This window comes from Fukomys damarensis, unplaced genomic scaffold, assembly GCF_012274545.1.
Source record: "Fukomys damarensis isolate Sample0158 unplaced genomic scaffold, DMR_v1.0_HiC HiC_scaffold_4, whole genome shotgun sequence".
In the NCBI taxonomy this organism is placed as follows: Eukaryota; Metazoa; Chordata; class Mammalia; order Rodentia; family Bathyergidae; genus Fukomys; species Fukomys damarensis.
Window position 1 is genome coordinate 67,736,062 of NW_022900916.1, and position 17,299 is coordinate 67,753,360.

General features: G+C 36.4%; 1 protein-coding gene across 1 annotated transcript in view; it reads right to left on the reverse strand.

Annotated features, from left to right (window-relative positions):
• Ubqln1 (ubiquilin 1) overlaps positions 1-17,299 on the reverse strand; it is a 49,551-nt gene that overhangs the window by 14,338 nt on the left and 17,914 nt on the right. The window contains exons 2-6 of the mRNA XM_010632937.1: positions 11,051-11,202; positions 8,118-8,233; positions 4,455-4,717; positions 3,321-3,479; positions 2,919-3,153 (exon numbers count right to left, since the gene is read on the reverse strand). Coding sequence (XP_010631239.1) covers positions 2,919-3,153; positions 3,321-3,479; positions 4,455-4,717; positions 8,118-8,233; positions 11,051-11,202 — 925 coding nt within the window. The remainder of the gene's footprint in view (positions 1-2,918; positions 3,154-3,320; positions 3,480-4,454; positions 4,718-8,117; positions 8,234-11,050; positions 11,203-17,299) is intronic.

Sequence of the window (17,299 nt, forward strand, 5' to 3'; positions counted from 1 at the left end):
GGAACCTTTGGGAAGCGGGGCTCTCGTAAGGAGGAGGTCAGATCACTAGGGTGTGCCCTGAAAGGAGAAAGCAGGTCCTGCTTTTTCTTTCACTTTCCAGACCTCCATGAGCTGATTGGCCTCTTTCACTGCAACCTGCCACCACAATGTACTACCTTCCTGAAAGCAATGGAGACAAACAACCGTGGCCTGAAATCTCTGAAATCATGAGGCAAAATAACCCTTCCATCTCTTCAAGTTGATTCATCTTGGGTATGTATTACAGCAGAAGGTGAGGACTAAAATTGTCACACTAATGATCTTGGACCTAATTAATACAATTAGCCATCTAGTTTTTAAATTATGAATAGTTGAAAAACAAAATGTCTCGAGGGGGCCATGCCGTGGTGCACAACTATTATAATCCTAGCACTTGGGAGACTGAGGCCAACCTGAGTTACATAGTAGGACCCGGTCTCAAAAAAAAAAAAAAAAAAAAAAAACAGCTGTTGTCCAGAGAAAAGTAAAGTGGACAGAAATAAACTTAACATTTGTATATCATAATCTCTGGGCACATTATACAATCAGATCTTAAAACCCTGCTACAAAATACTCTCCTCTACAAGATCTGAGGTTAAACACCTGGAAATCTGATTTTTTTGTTTTGTCTTGTTTTGTTGGTTTTTTGAGACAGGGTCTCACTATGTAGTTGAGATTGACCTGGAACTCCCTATGTAGCCCAGTCTGGTCTCGAACTCACAGGGATCCTCCTGCCTCAGCTTCCCAAGTGCTGGGATTACAGGCGTGCACCACCATGCCCGGCGGCTTGGAAATCTGATTTTTAATGAGCCTCATCTAGAAAATGAAACAAGACTAAATCCAGGGAACATGGATATGTTCTCTTCTGCTAAAGGAATTTCACCACCTGCTCTAATTTTCTCTTATGAGCTTGTAAAAAACACAAAACTGTCCCTGGATATCTTCAGTAACTTTTTCCACTATAATGCCCAGCCGATTAACCTTCACATATTTAAAGATATCTCTAGAAAATGAAAACTTTGTGCATATTACTGGATCTAAGCATAGAAACCCATCTGGATTATTGAATGTCAGGCTCCGAGAACCTTCCCAAAGATACCAGAAGGAAATAACTAGGAAATCACAGAGGAAATACACTAGCCAGTGAGAAACAACCATAAGCTGTTTTATATAAATCCATACCCAAGCCCAGGCCTTCAGGAAAAAAAAAAAAAAGACCTCAGAAATGGACATACTTCTAAATGGAATCAATAAAATATAGTCTTGTCTTTTCTTTCACAGTACTGCAGGTTTGGTTTAAATACACAGAGCAAAGCCAAAGAAAGCACAACACAAACATATTCAACAAGAAGCCCAACAAGAATTATCCAAGGATGAAGTAAACACCAATCTCTTCCAGAGCAACACAGACAAAGTACCCATATCCCTAACTGTAACTATTGACGCTATAGTTTATACGGATCTGACAGCCTCATTCCAACTCAGCATATGTTCCAATTTTAAGGTCTCCAGACACCACACTTGTCAATCACGAAACAGTCCGTTTTGTCTCCTCTGAGACCCAACTATATATGTGCTTACTCCATTTTGGAATGCTAACTTATTCTCTCAGTTTAAATTCTCATTCTTCTATTCACCTCTACAAAATACAGTGAAGCTAGCCAAAAAGGTCACATATGTTGTAATGATTCCTAGAGACACACAAACACAGATGGATTTCAAAACAGAATAAAAGAAAATGAGACGCGTAAAAGAGAATAAGACACCCCCCAAAAAACTATACACTGTACCAATTCCACTTATATGAATTCCTAGAACTGGGAAAACTAATTTATAATGGCAAAAGGAATTTATAATGGCTATTCATATGGCAGGAGAACTGAAGAGCAAGCAACACAAAAACTAATTTATTGGGATGACAAAAATATTTCATGTCTTAGCGTGGCAGTAACCTGGGTATATCAAGTCACAGAAATGTTCAAAACCACCTATCAAAATCTGCACCTTAGTGTACATAAGTTACATCTCAAAATATTTCTAACAGATGTAGCATGGGCAATTCTCTCTTCACCCTCCTCCCTTTTTCTTTTTCCGTAAGTGGATGGTTGCCTTACTTTTCTACTCTTTTGGTCATATCCTCAGTCATCATTTTACATGCACTGCGTTACCTCAACAATCCCACACTCAAGCTCCCTCCAGTAGTTCTGGCTTCTCCAATTATGTTCTACAAATGATAACTAGGGATAATCCCATTACTACTTTAAAAATTTTGCATCATTCCTTTGCTCAAAATCTGTGAAGTTCTCAACATTTAATGTATAGAATGTATAGCATGGTGACTATAATACTAAATATCTGAAAATTGGTAACAGACTATTGTCCTTACCCAAGAAAATAAATATACGAAGTGACATGTTTGTTAATCAGCTTGATTTAATCATTTTACAACATACACTTGTCAAAACATCATGCTGTGCCCTTTTTTTTTTCTTTTTGTTTTTGGATTTTTGAGACAGGGTCTCACTATATAGTTGAGACTGACCTGGAACTCACTAAGTACCCCAGGCTGGTCTTGAACTCACAGCGATCCTCCTGCCTCAGGCTCCTGAGTGCTGGGATTACAGGCGTGCGCCAACACACCCGGCATATGTTGTGCCCTGTTACATATGTAATTTTATCCTTCCTCTCAAAACATCCCACAAAACTTACAACATTGTAAGATACCTCACCCTCCACCTGCCTCCCAAGCACAAGGGGACCTGAGTTCTATCCCCAGTACCAAAAAAAAACAAAAAAGCACACACACACACACACACACACACAAAGGCACAAAGAACAATATGGTAATATTTTCATTAAGTCGGGATAATTTTAAAAATCATGAATTATTAAATACATACCTCCAACTCCAGGCACCAAATTTGGCCCAGTAGTACTCTGCCCAACATTGCCACTGGTAGCACTACCAGCAGTGCCACTCACAGTGTTGGTGGTGCCACTAGAAGCTGAAGAACTCTGGGAAGTCTGTGGAGCCCATGGGTTGGGTAGTGGATCTCTATTTTCTGTACGAGAAGGCTGACTTCCTTCACCTGAAGATGTATTGCTCACTAAGGAAGCAAATGGATTACCACCAAACTGTAATAAAAGACACAAAAATTTTAAATAAAATTTTGTATTAAATAACAAATATTGGACTGTTTTTCTAATGCAATCGCATTCCCTATAAAAGTGCCCCTCAATCATACACATCATGTGTTAGATAGTGCTACTCCCAGGGCCTGGCCCTGGAGGCAGTGGGTCACCTGCTCTTGTGCAGCACTCAGCATTGGCTCCTGAATGTCCGTGTACATGCGCCGTAAAGCATTATATCCCCCTGGGATACTTTCTAGGTTGCTCAAGGCTCGGTCCTGGTTTCGCATCATTTCCTGCATCATTGCTGGATTCCTGGCAAGTTCCAATGTCTAAGAAAAAAATTTCCAGTTTAATAAAAAGCACTGAAAGATACATGATTTCTCTAGCTACTCAATACCACTAAAATTTAAGACCGGCCTATGTTTTGGACTAGTAGACTCCTGCACTAAAGCCTAGCACACTAGACCAAATCAGAATGGAGTCACTTATATTAAGTGCTATATAATCAAAGTAAACTTTGAAAAAGTTAGTTGAAAAAACAAACAAGCCAGGGATTTAGCCTGCCTCAAAAGCACAAGGACCCGAGTTTGATCCCCAGTACCAAAATGAAAAAAAAAAAAAAAAAAAAAAAAAAAAAAAAACCGGGGATTTAGTTCAATGGTTCCAGCACCTGCCTCACAAGCACAAGGACCAGAGTTCAATTCCTAGTACCAAAAAAAAAAAAAACCACACACACACAAATAGGAGATTTCAGTTAACCTGAATCAGCATAGTTACTCAATTAGGAAAGTAATTTGTAACAACCAATCTTATTTTTGTTCCGTTTCTACTTTCTTCAGCCTTTTTCAAACTCCTCAAATCAAAATTCCTTTATACTCAGTGCATGAGAACACTCAATTTTACAGAATGTAATGTCACCTGATTCTAGAATCACAAAAATCACTATAGCTTTCAAACAAAACTTTTATATTTAAATCAGAAAATCATTTTAAATAGTTCCTTGTGGATTTTAGCTCAAAAAGCACACCAACATTCAAATAATATAAAGGAATCACTTGATTATGAGTGAATTGCCTATCTCCAGAATTGGACTTGTTTTTATACCTTCAAATAAACTAATTAAAATTAACTTTCAAATATAGCAGAAAATCCAGACTTCAAATAATCTAAATTTAATACTTTGTTTTCCTAAATAAGTATTAGGATTTCTTTTTAGTTTGATAGTAGAGATGAGGTCATCTCTGTAATGCAGAAAATTAAATAATAATATACAACTTTTTAGCTAAATAAAATTTTCCACATACTTGTCTCATAATATCTGGATTATTCAGCATATGACTAATTTCTGGATTTCTCTGTATCAACTGCTGCATCTGTGGATTAGCCATAATTAATTGCCTCATCAGGTCAGGATTTGAAAGCATGCTCTGGACGAAGGGATTTTCCATGATCTGCACCATCATTTCAGGGTTGGACAAAAGTTGTCGCTGCATTTGGCTCTGTAGTTCAGAGAAGTTGGTGGTGTTCAACCCCAAGCTACTCAGACCTGCAAGCCCTCCAAGGCCACCTAAGAGGATAAGGAAAGAAAAAACAAACTGAGCCAGAAACTTTATCATCACAACTGTGCTAAAAGAAGAAAATGCAAAATTTCTCAATACTCCAAGAAACTATTTTAAGGGGGCCGGGGATTTAGCTCGGTGGTTCCGTCGCCTGCCTCACAAGCACAAGGTCCTGACTGAGGTTCAATCCCCAGTACCAAAACAAAAACAAAAACAAGAAGTATTTTAAAACAAAATAGAATTCCTAACTTACATGTTTAATTCCTATAACTGAAATTAGCCAAGTTTATACTTTGAGATTTAAAGATAAGTGATAAAACCCCAAAAGTACTTTCATGTGTGTAGTGTAATACAAAACAGATGATCAAAGCATATAGTAAATGTTTAAATTTTAATTTATTACAATAAAAGACATTTTACCATTAATGTTCCTCAAAATCCTCCCCCTGAGCTTTAAACACACTTATGCCATCATTCTTGTACCTTTCTTGATGCAGTTTTGGAAGTTCTCTTTTATAAGCAACTTTACAAGGTGTGATAAAAAACACTGTGAATGCTGCTGCCAAATGCCATCCAATGGAAAGGCAGGCTTATAAAAACATCAGTGTGAAAAAAAAATTAAAAGAAAATAAAAACATCAGTGTGTCCTCATCACCTTATTCACTAAATCTGGGATCACGCAATTTCTGGCTCTTCCCAAGTCAAAATGATTACAAAAGGTAAAGACTGGGGATATAGCTCAATGGTACAGTTCTTGAACAGCATTTATGTTGGACTACATTTCTAATAATCTCTTTCCACAATACTAATTTAAGTTGAGCAAGTAGAATTCACCTACAAAATCTGGTTAGAGCCACTGCTTGCCTTGCAAGCACAAAGTCTTGAGGTTCAATCCCCAGTGCCAAAAAAAAAAAAAGAAAAATCTGGTTAGAACAGAGCTGCTGCTATCAAGGAGAAAGAAAGCAGGGAAATACTGTGGAAACAGATACCTCTTAAAAGGCATTAAATCAGAGAAAAACCTAATATATTTAAGAGAATGATTAAGTGCTTATCAGAAAATGTTTACTCTCTGAAATTATACAGTGAAACAAGTGCATTCATTCCTCACTTAATGAGCACTTCCTATGTATGCCAGGAATTATACTACACGTTGGGGATAAGAGGAAAGACAGACAAGGGGAAAGAGCCCACATGGATATGTATTAGTACGTCAACAAATATTCACGAAAGTTATTACAATAACATAGTACCTAACTGGACTGGCCTCTTCCCAAAGAAGTGATACTAATGAGTGTGAGAAATAAGATGGCAAGGAGAAGTGATGAAGGCTGGAGGCATTTAATAGGAGGCACGATGAATGCCATATATAAACAACACAGCAATAAATAAACTAATGCATTCTTAAAACCACCAAAAATGCAGTATGACCAATATGGCAGGCAGCAGTGCTCACAGATGTCACAGACAGCCTTGTATTTCTTTTGCACTTGGGATAGGCGCATGTGACAAGTTATGGCCAAAGGACTGCAGGAAATGATGTGTGGCATTTCTGGCCAAAGCAATGCCACGCTAGCCTGAAATTCTTCAGCTGCTCTCCCACCATGATCCAAGTGGTGTCGCCATAAGACAGTGGAATTGGATGAGCTTGAGTCTGAAAGATGATATATGGATGGGAGCCTCACAGACATCTCTTAGGACACCGTGATGTAAATAACTGCTGAAATGGAAGAATGAGGGTGGGACAAGAGACTTGAAGGAGCCAAGCATGACAGTGTGTGCCTGTAATACAAGGTACTCTGGAAGCTGAGGCAGAAAGATCCCAAGTTCAAGGCTAGCCTAGGCAACTTAGTGAGATACGGTCTCAAAATAAAAAACACAAAAGGCTAGGAATGTAGCTCAGAGTAAAGTGCCCCGGGATAAGTTGGGGCAAGAGGGACACACTTGAAAAGTTTTACGAATAATCATTTAATCTATTTTTGTAATAGCACTGTGGAAACAGAACAAACATTACACATGAAAAAAGTTTAGCACCTGTATCAAGTAAGTGGTGCGACAGAGAAGAGGTTACAGACCAAGAGACTGGTGAGTCTTAGACTCAGCTATCTGAGAAATAAGATGTTCAATTTTTGTATTTGTTTCCTGTGGAGAAAATGAGGCGAAATGAGTTACTTAGAGAATATCAGAAAATATAGAAAAGGAAGAAATACAGGGCATGGAGACAGAAATTAGGGGTAGGAATAAGACTACAAATGAAGGGATAGGCTAATTAATTAAAAGCTTCTCTATCCCTCAAAATTTCTGACTAAAAAATGAAGAGGAGAGAAATTTACCCCAACAATACCTTTTATAGGTCTAAACACTAAACTATTTCTTCCTCATCTTCTACATTTGTTCATGTTAATAATTTTGCCATTTAAAACTATTTGCCTCAAAGGAAAGAGAAACACTTAGCATAATACCATTAAAAAAAATTGAGCAGCAATCATTTAAATTAAGGGGGGAAAAAAGCAAATGTGAATATGCCAATACATGCAGTAATATTCTAAAATTGTTTTAATACATATCTACTGACAAATGAACTACTAAAAATACACCCATGGAAAGGATAAAAGTTATGATTCTTGATATGTAAAGTTTGTGAATATAAAAAACACCATTTCGATGAACTATATAGTCATTTAACTTAAGAACTGAAAGAGGCATCTAGTTTACTTAGCTTCTGAATATTTTTCCTCAATAAAATCTCTCACAGAATTTCAACATATAAAACCGATACAAGTGGTTTTGGCTAACACAGAAAAATCCTTAAACACAGGCTTGCTCTCAGGCCAGGCCTTCCATATGTTCAGGACAGTTAGAAAATTCACTAATGCAGTCTAATACGTTCATTTTACAAATGAGACAATTATTATTCATTTGATCAGTTTATGATTAACAATTACCTAAAAATCCTCAGATGCAATTATGTAGTGGGCAAGATCAGATATACATACAAACATATATACACATATATATGTGTGTATATGTATCTTTCATTATTAAAAAAAAGTATCACTAATGGACCACTGATTAAATGCAAATACAAACATAAGCTAACCAAGCATACCTGTATTGTCAACTACTTTCTTTCTTTCTTTCTTTTTTTTTTTTTTTTTTTTTTTTTTTTTTTTTTTTGGTACCAGGGAACGAACTCAGGACCTTACACTTGCGAAGCAGGTGGCGGAACCACTGAGCTAAATCCCCAGCCCTGTCAACTACTTTCTTAATGCCTACAATTACAAAAATTATAGAAGGCTTTTTAAATTGTTGGTAAAAGGACTTAAAGTTTTATTCTATCATTTTATCTAAAACCACCATGGGGAGTGGTTGCTTTGTTTTCATCACTATAAAATAACTAAAGACACATACCTAATCCAAAGGGATTGTTAGTAGCAGAACCAGATGTAGAGTTACTATTTGGAGCTGATGACGTGGTAACATTGCCCCCAGTGCTATTTGTCTGCTGAGCTGAATGATCTTGAGACCTAGGGAAAATAATTAAATTACATTGTAGGGAGTGGAGCTAATAATTATTTCTAAAAGAACCTCTAAAATCCCAATACATAGAAACAAAGGGTTAAGTTCCCTGACCAGCTCAAATTAACTTAAAGTAAATACCTTGAACTAACTAAGCAACTAGGAACAAACAGGAATACTGTAAAACCTTATAAAATTCAAAATATATTGCAAGTGCCTCTCTTCATCTGAATATAATATACACATAAATATTTGTTTTCAAATTGATTATATGAAAGGGAGGTAGTTCACTTTAAAGAAGACAATCAATGAGGAGTCATACTCAAATAAACTGGACTATGTAACAATTTAACCTAACCTAGTTCTACAGAACTTAGTTCTAAGTCTAATTTTACTTAGATTCTTCAAATTTTTAAAGTGAAAAATGACAGATTTCATCAGAAGGCTAAGAAATCAATGCAATAACTAGTTATTATTTAATATTTTAAAGTAAAAACATAGACTAAATTAATGAGAATCCTTTCTTCTGAAACCAGTTAGAGTTCTGAATCTCACAGCTTTCTTCAGTCTAAGGTGTTCAACTTTCCATTTTAGCATCTAAGCCATCAGGATCTTACAAGTGCTTGATGGCCAGGCATTAACTGCAATACCCACACACACATTCTCTCAGGGTTTCCTTCAGCAGAGGGACAAAGTACATGACTGTACCATGTATGCTGAGTTTAACACACCAAGCATGCTCTGAAAAATTACAGCATTAACTGGTACTGAAAGTTCTAAAACATACAGAAAAATTACACAAACAGAACAGGAAAAATAAATGTATTAGTAAAGCAAACATTTGCTGCTGAGGGAACACCAGCATAAAATCTTGCTGAATAGGTGCCAATGCCTTGGGAGAAAATCCTGAAGAAACATTATAGCTCTCTCTTAAGAAATGTTCTACCACCAATGTTCTTGAGAGACTAGTTTGACAATGTATGTAAAAATATGGACACTGATGACTAGGTCAACAGGCTCAAGAGAATCAGACCCAATGTAGTTTTAGGAAGGTTTCACCCAACTTATTCCATTTACATTTTCTTTCAATGTATACAGAAGAGTGATATGATAAAATTCCACACCCAAGTAAGTTTAAAGGGGCTCTTATACAAAGAATAAAATAAAATTTTAAGTAACAATAAAACAGCAGTTTAATTAGGAGTATACTTTCTCAGTGAAAGACAAAGTTAAGGTTTCTCTTAAAAACTGAGGGTACCTTAGATTTAAATAAAATATGGTTACTGTTTTGGTTTGCTAGGAGCAGTCACCCCAGATCTTTGTATAAGAATTTCCCTAAAGAAAAAAATAGTTAAAAATGGATTTGGCTCAGTGGTTCTGCCAACTGACTCACAAGTGCAAGGGCCCAAGTTTGATCCCCAGTACCAAAAAAAAGGATTAATTTGCTTGTTCTATACTTTAAATAATTTAGATACAACAATTAAACACTGCTGAACCTAATATTAAGTGGTTATGTGACAAACATATAACCCACTGTTTTTTTTCCCAAAAAACACTGCTATCAACAGCAATAAAGGAATTTTAGCTGTTTAAATATTAATAATGTATGTCAGCTGCCGGGCATGGTAGCGCATGCCTGTTAATCCCAGCAATGGGAGGCTGAGGCAGGAGGATCACTCTAAGTTCGAGACCAGTCTGGGATACATAGTGAGTTCCAGGTCAGTCTCAACTACATAGTGAGACCCTGTCTGAAAAACAAAAAAACAAACAAACAAAAAATTAATGTCAGGGAAAGCCCTTTAGAAAGTCATGGCTAGACCCAATTCAAAAATGTGCATCTGACAATGAACAGACATTTCTCAGACACAGAAGTAAAAACAGCAAGTAAATGTATGAAAAAATGTTCCACATCACTGGTCATTCACGAGATGCAGATGAAAACCACACTGAGATTCCACCTCACCCCACAAAGAATGGCTGCTATCAAGAAATCAACCAATAACAAATGTTAGTGGGGTTGTGGGGAGAAAGGAACCCTTCTCTATTGTTGGTGGGAGTGCAGACTGGTGCAACCACTATGGAAATCAATATGGAGATACCTCAAAGAGCTGGGACTAGAGGTTCCGTTTGACACAGCCATAGCTCTGCTGAGTATCTTTCCAAAAGAATTAAATGAATCATACCACTGTGATATATGCTCACCCATGTTTATAGTGGCACAGTTTGTAATTGCTAAATCTTAGAAACAGCCCATTTGCCCATCAGTTGGAAATTGGATAAAGATGTGGTTTTTCTACAAAATGGAATACTACTCAGCCATAAAGAATGAGAAAATAGATTCATTCATAGGAAAATGGATACATATTGAGGATAAACACCTAAGTGAAATAAATAAGTCACACATGTGTAAATACCAAATAGTTTCTCTGGTGTGAAAAGCTATAATAATACATAAGATCCTAATGAGACAATTGACCATGTGAAATAGGAAGAAAAGGGCTAAAGGTGTAGGGAAAATGGGAAGGGTAGGGGAAAGGTAATAAGGGAAAAGAAAAAAATATGACAAAATGAAAAGATGGAAATAAAGTGTTTGTAAATGGGGAGGGGAGGGGGTGAAGGGAGGGCAGGGACAAGGGGAAGAAATGAGAACCTAGACCTGTCATGTAAAAGGTACAAGATCCCAATAATGAATGTAATTGTACTGTATACCTAGAATGTACCAATAAACTCAATAAAAGAAAAAAAAAAGTCATAGCTGGTTTTTTAAAAAAGAGAAATATAAACAATAACTACAGTTTAAAGCTATAGAACTTCTGAAACCATACCTGTTTTGCGTTTTGATAACCAGGTGAACAGTGAGTCCATCGTGAATTCCATGCTGACTCAAAGTATCTTGATCTTTTAAAATTTTTCCAGCAAATATCAATACAAGTTGATCAGTATGTGATTTGAAGCGTTTAGAGATTTCTTCTTTGAACTAAAATAAAAATATGTATTACAGATGTTTTCATAGCAGCATCCAGTTTAGTTTCCAAAAGTTCTCAAAGCTGCCCAACTACATACATATACTATAACTCAATGTAAGAGTGCATCTTCTCAGTGTCTTGATCTTGAGTAATCATTACTCATTAACTTCATCTGTGGTAACAGTAAAAGGGTTTATTACGAGTGTACAGATTCTATATTCAATCCTCTACTAAAATCTAATAGTTCTTTCAACATATCTTTGTTCTTTTTATGTCAATGGAACCAAATTTAATTCAAGCCACAAATTAGCTCTTACTGTTTGTATTAACCTGCTTCTCTGGTTTCCATCTCTAGTCCTCCTGCTTTTTTCTGTAGCATGTGTAGTTTAGCCAACCTCACATTTTTAGCCTATTATACTATTACTCCCACTTTTTTCATTCAATATTAACAAGCAGTTCTATGGAGAAGCAAAGATAAAAATCAGTATCTTTCCCTGAAGAACAATTCAATGACAGCCAATCAAATAAACTACAAAGTATAGAGGAAGCACAGAGAGCAGTTAGATAAGGCTCTCCTGGAATAAAAACTAAAGAAAGATTAGCAAAGGGCCAAGAAAATGTGAAGAAAAGTCTGCTGGAGATCAAAGTAACATGCAAACAGAGAGGTGATAAGAGCCTCATACCACAGAGTATAAATGAAAACTTGCTTTTATATTAAACACATCATTATTTCTCAAATCTTTAGTAAATTCACCAGAATACTTAGGTCTGGTCAAATGTCCAAATCAAAAAACCTCAAAGTAGGCTCAGGAACCTAACAGACTGCCTCAGGAAACCACAGTCCAGATTAAAAAAAAAAAAAAGAATCACATATTAAAATCTCCCTAGCACTGCCTTACAACAAGTCTGAACAGATGATGGCATCCCCATCAACAACACTTCTGGGAAATATATGGGGATAGCTGTTGGTTATTACAATAAATCGAAAGACACACTGAATGATACATATATAGTCAAGCTCAGGTTATCCAACAAGCTTAGAATCAAAAGTTTGTCAGATTTCAGAGTCTTTTGGATTGGAGACATTTAGATAGAATTCACTGGCTGAATGCCCCTAATCCAAAAAAATCCAGAATCTGAAATGTTGCCAGATACAGAAATGTGCAACTTTTTGAGTGGCATGTTGATAGTCAAAACATTTTGTTTATAAAGCCTTTCAGATTAATGAGATTGTAAAAAATCTTGAAGGAGCAGAAAATGGGAGGTATAGACAGATACAGATAAAACAAGTCATATATATCAATTATAGCTACAAAGGAGACAGATGAATAAAAGTTCATAATGCTCTACTTTTGTATATAAATAAATTTTCCATGATCAAGTTACAAGTAATTCATTTTTTTAAAAAATCTATTTTACCTTTATCAATTCAACATGCACATTACAAAGACTTTTAATGCCCCCAAAAAGCAAAGATAACACAAAATTATACTGCAACAGTCTTCAAACTTTTCCAACTGACCTTTCTTCCCTCTACTTAAAATCATGATACATAATCCTTTAGCAATTCCAAATAAAATATCATTAACACATCAATTATATTCCACAGATACAGATCATAATTTGAACATCTTATTATTTAGACTTCTCATTTTCCCCTTTCATAGCTACCAGAAATAACAATGTAATGCATAGCAGACATTTTTGTAAAGATTAAATGAGAATATATGTAAAATACAAGCATCAGACACATGGATGGTAATCAATAAATGACAGTTACTACTATGGGGATTCTTTTCACCCTCCTAGACAGTTTTTAATCCTACTTGAGACACAAACTAAATGTTAAAGATCCCCTGTGGTGTCACTGCTAATAAACTGAACCGAGGTTAAAATATAGATCTGGGGCTTCAAGAACAAATTTACACAGATTATATTAACAAATCTATCTCACACATAAAATCAATATGTAAATCTAGATTTTAATTTCTTAACCTTAGACTCAGAAATCCTTTTCTTTTGACATTCCTCCTTATTCTGAAATGACAATCACCTAACATACTATTATACAGCATTTTATAGTACTTTAGGGTTTGAAGTAAGATGCTAGATTGAAAACACGCATACACACCAAGTCCCTGACTCACGAAGAAGTTCTGTTCCTGGAGAATGTTCACAAGTCAGATTTGTTCATACTCAACAAAGTGAGTCTTAATACAGTATACCTATGAAATGGTAGTAAGTCAGGAACTTGCTGTATTCTTGTTTCCACTCAAACCACCACTAAAACTGGAACTCAGGATGTTCTTAAGTTCTACTGAAATATAACTCATACTTAAGGTGTGCAGCACACATCAATGTGTCTTTCCTTTCTATGGCCAAACACATCCTGCCTGTGGCCATAGTACACTTTATTCCTTCACAGGCCATAGACTTTTGGGTTGTCTCTAGCTTTTGGCCATTATTAATAATGTGGCCATCAACATTTCCATGCAATGTTTTCAATTTTCTTGAGTACACACCTATGAGTGAATTACTATGTCACATCGTATCCATGCATAGCCACAGAAGAACTACCACTGTTGACCCATGTGGCTGTACCATTTTACATTCCTACTGGCTATGTATGAGGGTTCCAATTCTCCACATCCTTACCATGTTTCTTATTATAACCATCTTTGCAGGCATAAATGGTTTTAGTTTGCATTCTGATAGCTAATAATGTTGAACACTTTAACGTGTGCTTATTAGCCATGTGTCTCTTTGGCAAAATGCTTATACTTAGATCTTTGCCTATTTTTCAATTGAGCTATTTGTTTTATTGTTACAAAGTTATAAAATTTATTCTTAGATTGTCTAGATAAAGCCTATCATAAACTGTATGATTTGAAAAATGCACGTACAGCAGAAACTCAGAAAATAGAGCAAATGGAAAGGTTAACTGGGATAAAGTTTCGGAAGCTGGAAATCAAACAGACATATGATCAATGAGATTAGCAGACCTAAGAGAATCAAATCCTAAATTAGCAAAGCATAAAGCTAAAAACTCAAGTTACTAGCAGAATCCCCCAGAGGCTCGGGATAGAAGGGAAGGAGGTCCTTAACACATTCACTGGGGGGCCATAATTCATATGTCTTCTCTGCCAGGCAGCCCTGATTTGAATTCAATTGTCTGACATATAGCTAACCTGTTTATGATCTTTTGTTAATATAAGACACTAAAACAAAAAGTTGTTTTTATTTCATGGCAAGATTATTACTAAGCTCAGTAAAAAAATTTCCCTTTATGATATTCCTTTGTTGTTCCTTACTGGTGGTTCTTATTTTCACTTGTAATATATAATTTTGTATACACATACACATATTGTGATCTATTTGTTTCCTATTTTGAGTATTTCAATTTTGTAATTATACTAACTAGATTAGATCCATTGATAGACTTTTTATTGATTTTATTAGAAAAAGACCAAGAGCAAGGACTGGAGTTCGATCCCTGGTACCAAAAAAAAAACAAAAAAAAAAAGAAAAAGACCAATAAAAATGATTAGATCTGTTTGCACCACCAGTGGTTCAAGCCACCCAATGGGACAGTCACACATGTACCACTGGTGGTTCAAGCCCACAGGAAGGTGTTAGGGGCTAAAACAGGACTACCTGAAAGCTTCAGAAGCAGACACATTCTTACTGCATGCTAACCAGGCAATTACTCCTCCCAAAAACCCAACAAAAGTTCAGAGGATTTTCTTTTTCTTTCCTGGAAAAGGAACACAGTCTCTGACCTGAAAAACATACCAAACACATTGAAAGCAGGAGCGTAATACTAGAAAGAGAAGATCAAATAAGCAAAAGATACCAGCTGCTTGCTAAGCATCCCCTAACACCACACCCCTTTGCGCTAGCACACAATACTGGCAGCTGAGCCTTCACTGTCCAGACAGAGTGACTGTAATATGTGGTGTCTCCAAAGAGAAGCACCAGCTTAAAAGAAAATAATTTAAAGATATTGGGGGAAGTTTTCCCCAGTCACCCTACAAACCACCTGAACAGTGGTTCTCAATAGGGATAGGAAGAACTCCTTTATCTGTCCCCAGGAAACATTTAGCAATGTCTTCACACATTCATAGTTGTCACAACAGGGTCGAGTACCACTAGCATCTGGTGGGTAGAGACCCCAGTATACACAGGACAGTTCCAATAATTACTTAGACAAAAATACCCCAAGTGTCAAGGTTATGGAAACCCTGACATAGTGTTCCCCACATCAGAAACTTCAGTATTACTATATAATTTACTAGAAATAAAAATTTTCATACCACAGACCAACCAAATCAGAAAATTCTGGGGACGGGACTCAGTAATAACATTCTCCTCTAATGGACAGTGAACCACTGCCTGCCCTAGGACTAATAAAAATGTTTCAAAATCAAGACATAAAGTTATCTATTAAGTGAGATTAAAAGAATATAGTCACTAAAAATAACAAAATTACAGGAAAAAATTGCCAGTAGAGAAAAGCAGAACTTGTAGATGAAAATCAAAAAATTTCTTCAGAATGCATAGAACACTCAAATGCACCTCTTCCTACATCATGCAGTTATCTGTCAGTTTTGGTAAGTCCACAAACTAACTAGCCAAAGTGAGAGCAGCTTTCCAAAGGGGGAAAGACCTGATGATGAAACAGCAGAAGTCTCAAAGACCAATAACAAAAAGAAGGCTGCATTTAAAAGAAAATACCAAGGGTTCTAATTAAATTATGTATTAAGAGATTGCAAAAGGTGATTCATATTCTCCTAGCCACTTTGTTGTCATATGGAGCAGCTGGCTGATCAAGGAAGCCATAAAACCTTCAAAACTGCTTTGCCACATGGAGACCAAAAAACCTACACTCAAAGGCAAGCCTTCGGGGTTTTTAAAAGGAAAAAAATATAAATTAACTTGAAGAACAAAGAAATTATTGAAGGCCACCATTTCATCCAACGTGTCTGCACTGAGAGCATCATTCCTAGTGGCTGACTGCACTGCTAAAGCTAAGGAGCCCTTAGTAAAGAGCTTATTCTGCCTGCTGCTAAAGGCATCTGTCAAACTTCTGGGAGAGGCCACAGTTTAAAAGGTGGCACCTGTTCCTCTCTCGACTAACTCCGTAACTAGATGAACTAATAAAAAAATAGTAGAGAATATTGAGGCACAACTGTTAGAGAGGACTAATGAGTAACCATGGTATACAATCCAGGCTGACAATTCTGATGCTCACAAGGCCAACGATGCTTGTTTCTGTGTGATATATTTTTCAGGAGGACTTTTTGTTCTCAACCACCACAGCTACAGTACTATTCAAGTATTTTGAATGACTACATATTAGAAAACTGAACTGGTCATTCTAAGTTGGGCATACACAGAGCAGCTGCCATGACTAGGGATGGCTTTCTGGTTGTACCACTCAAATCAAAGAAGTCACTTTTGAATGAGAGTCTATGCACTGTGTCATTTTTGTTAGACAGTCAAAAAATATCACCTGAATTTATCAGTATTTTGCTATCGAGCACATTAAAGCGCATACCCTTAATTTAGGGATCTGCTTGCACAGGTCTGTGAAGAGATGGGACACAGAGCGCACACATCTCTAATACATTAAGACAGTTTTCTCAATGTAAATTACTGGCCAGAGCTTTTGAGTTCCAAGAGCTGCTCCAGAGATCTCGTTCAGAAAGTCACCATCTGCAGAATATTTCAGTGACAAAGAATGGGTCCCAAAAATTGCTTCATCATGTGACATACTCAATATGCTCAATGAACTTCAGAAGAGAACAACTATATTCAAGTCAGCAGATAAAGTGGCTGCATTCAAAATAAAACTGAGATTTTGGGAATGAGAGTGAACATTGTGATTTCTGACATGTTTCAAACATTGGCAGAGATTCTGAAAGAGACTGAGCCAAGACACTTTTTCCCAGCTGATGCATGATCATGTATCTCATCTTTCAAAAGATTCTGAGCATTTCTTTCCAGTCACAGAAGACAACCCCCCCCAAAAAAAACTAGGACAGAATGGACCAACAACCCTTTTGTGACCAAGCCAGATGAATCAACTTTGAGCTAGCTAGAAGAGGA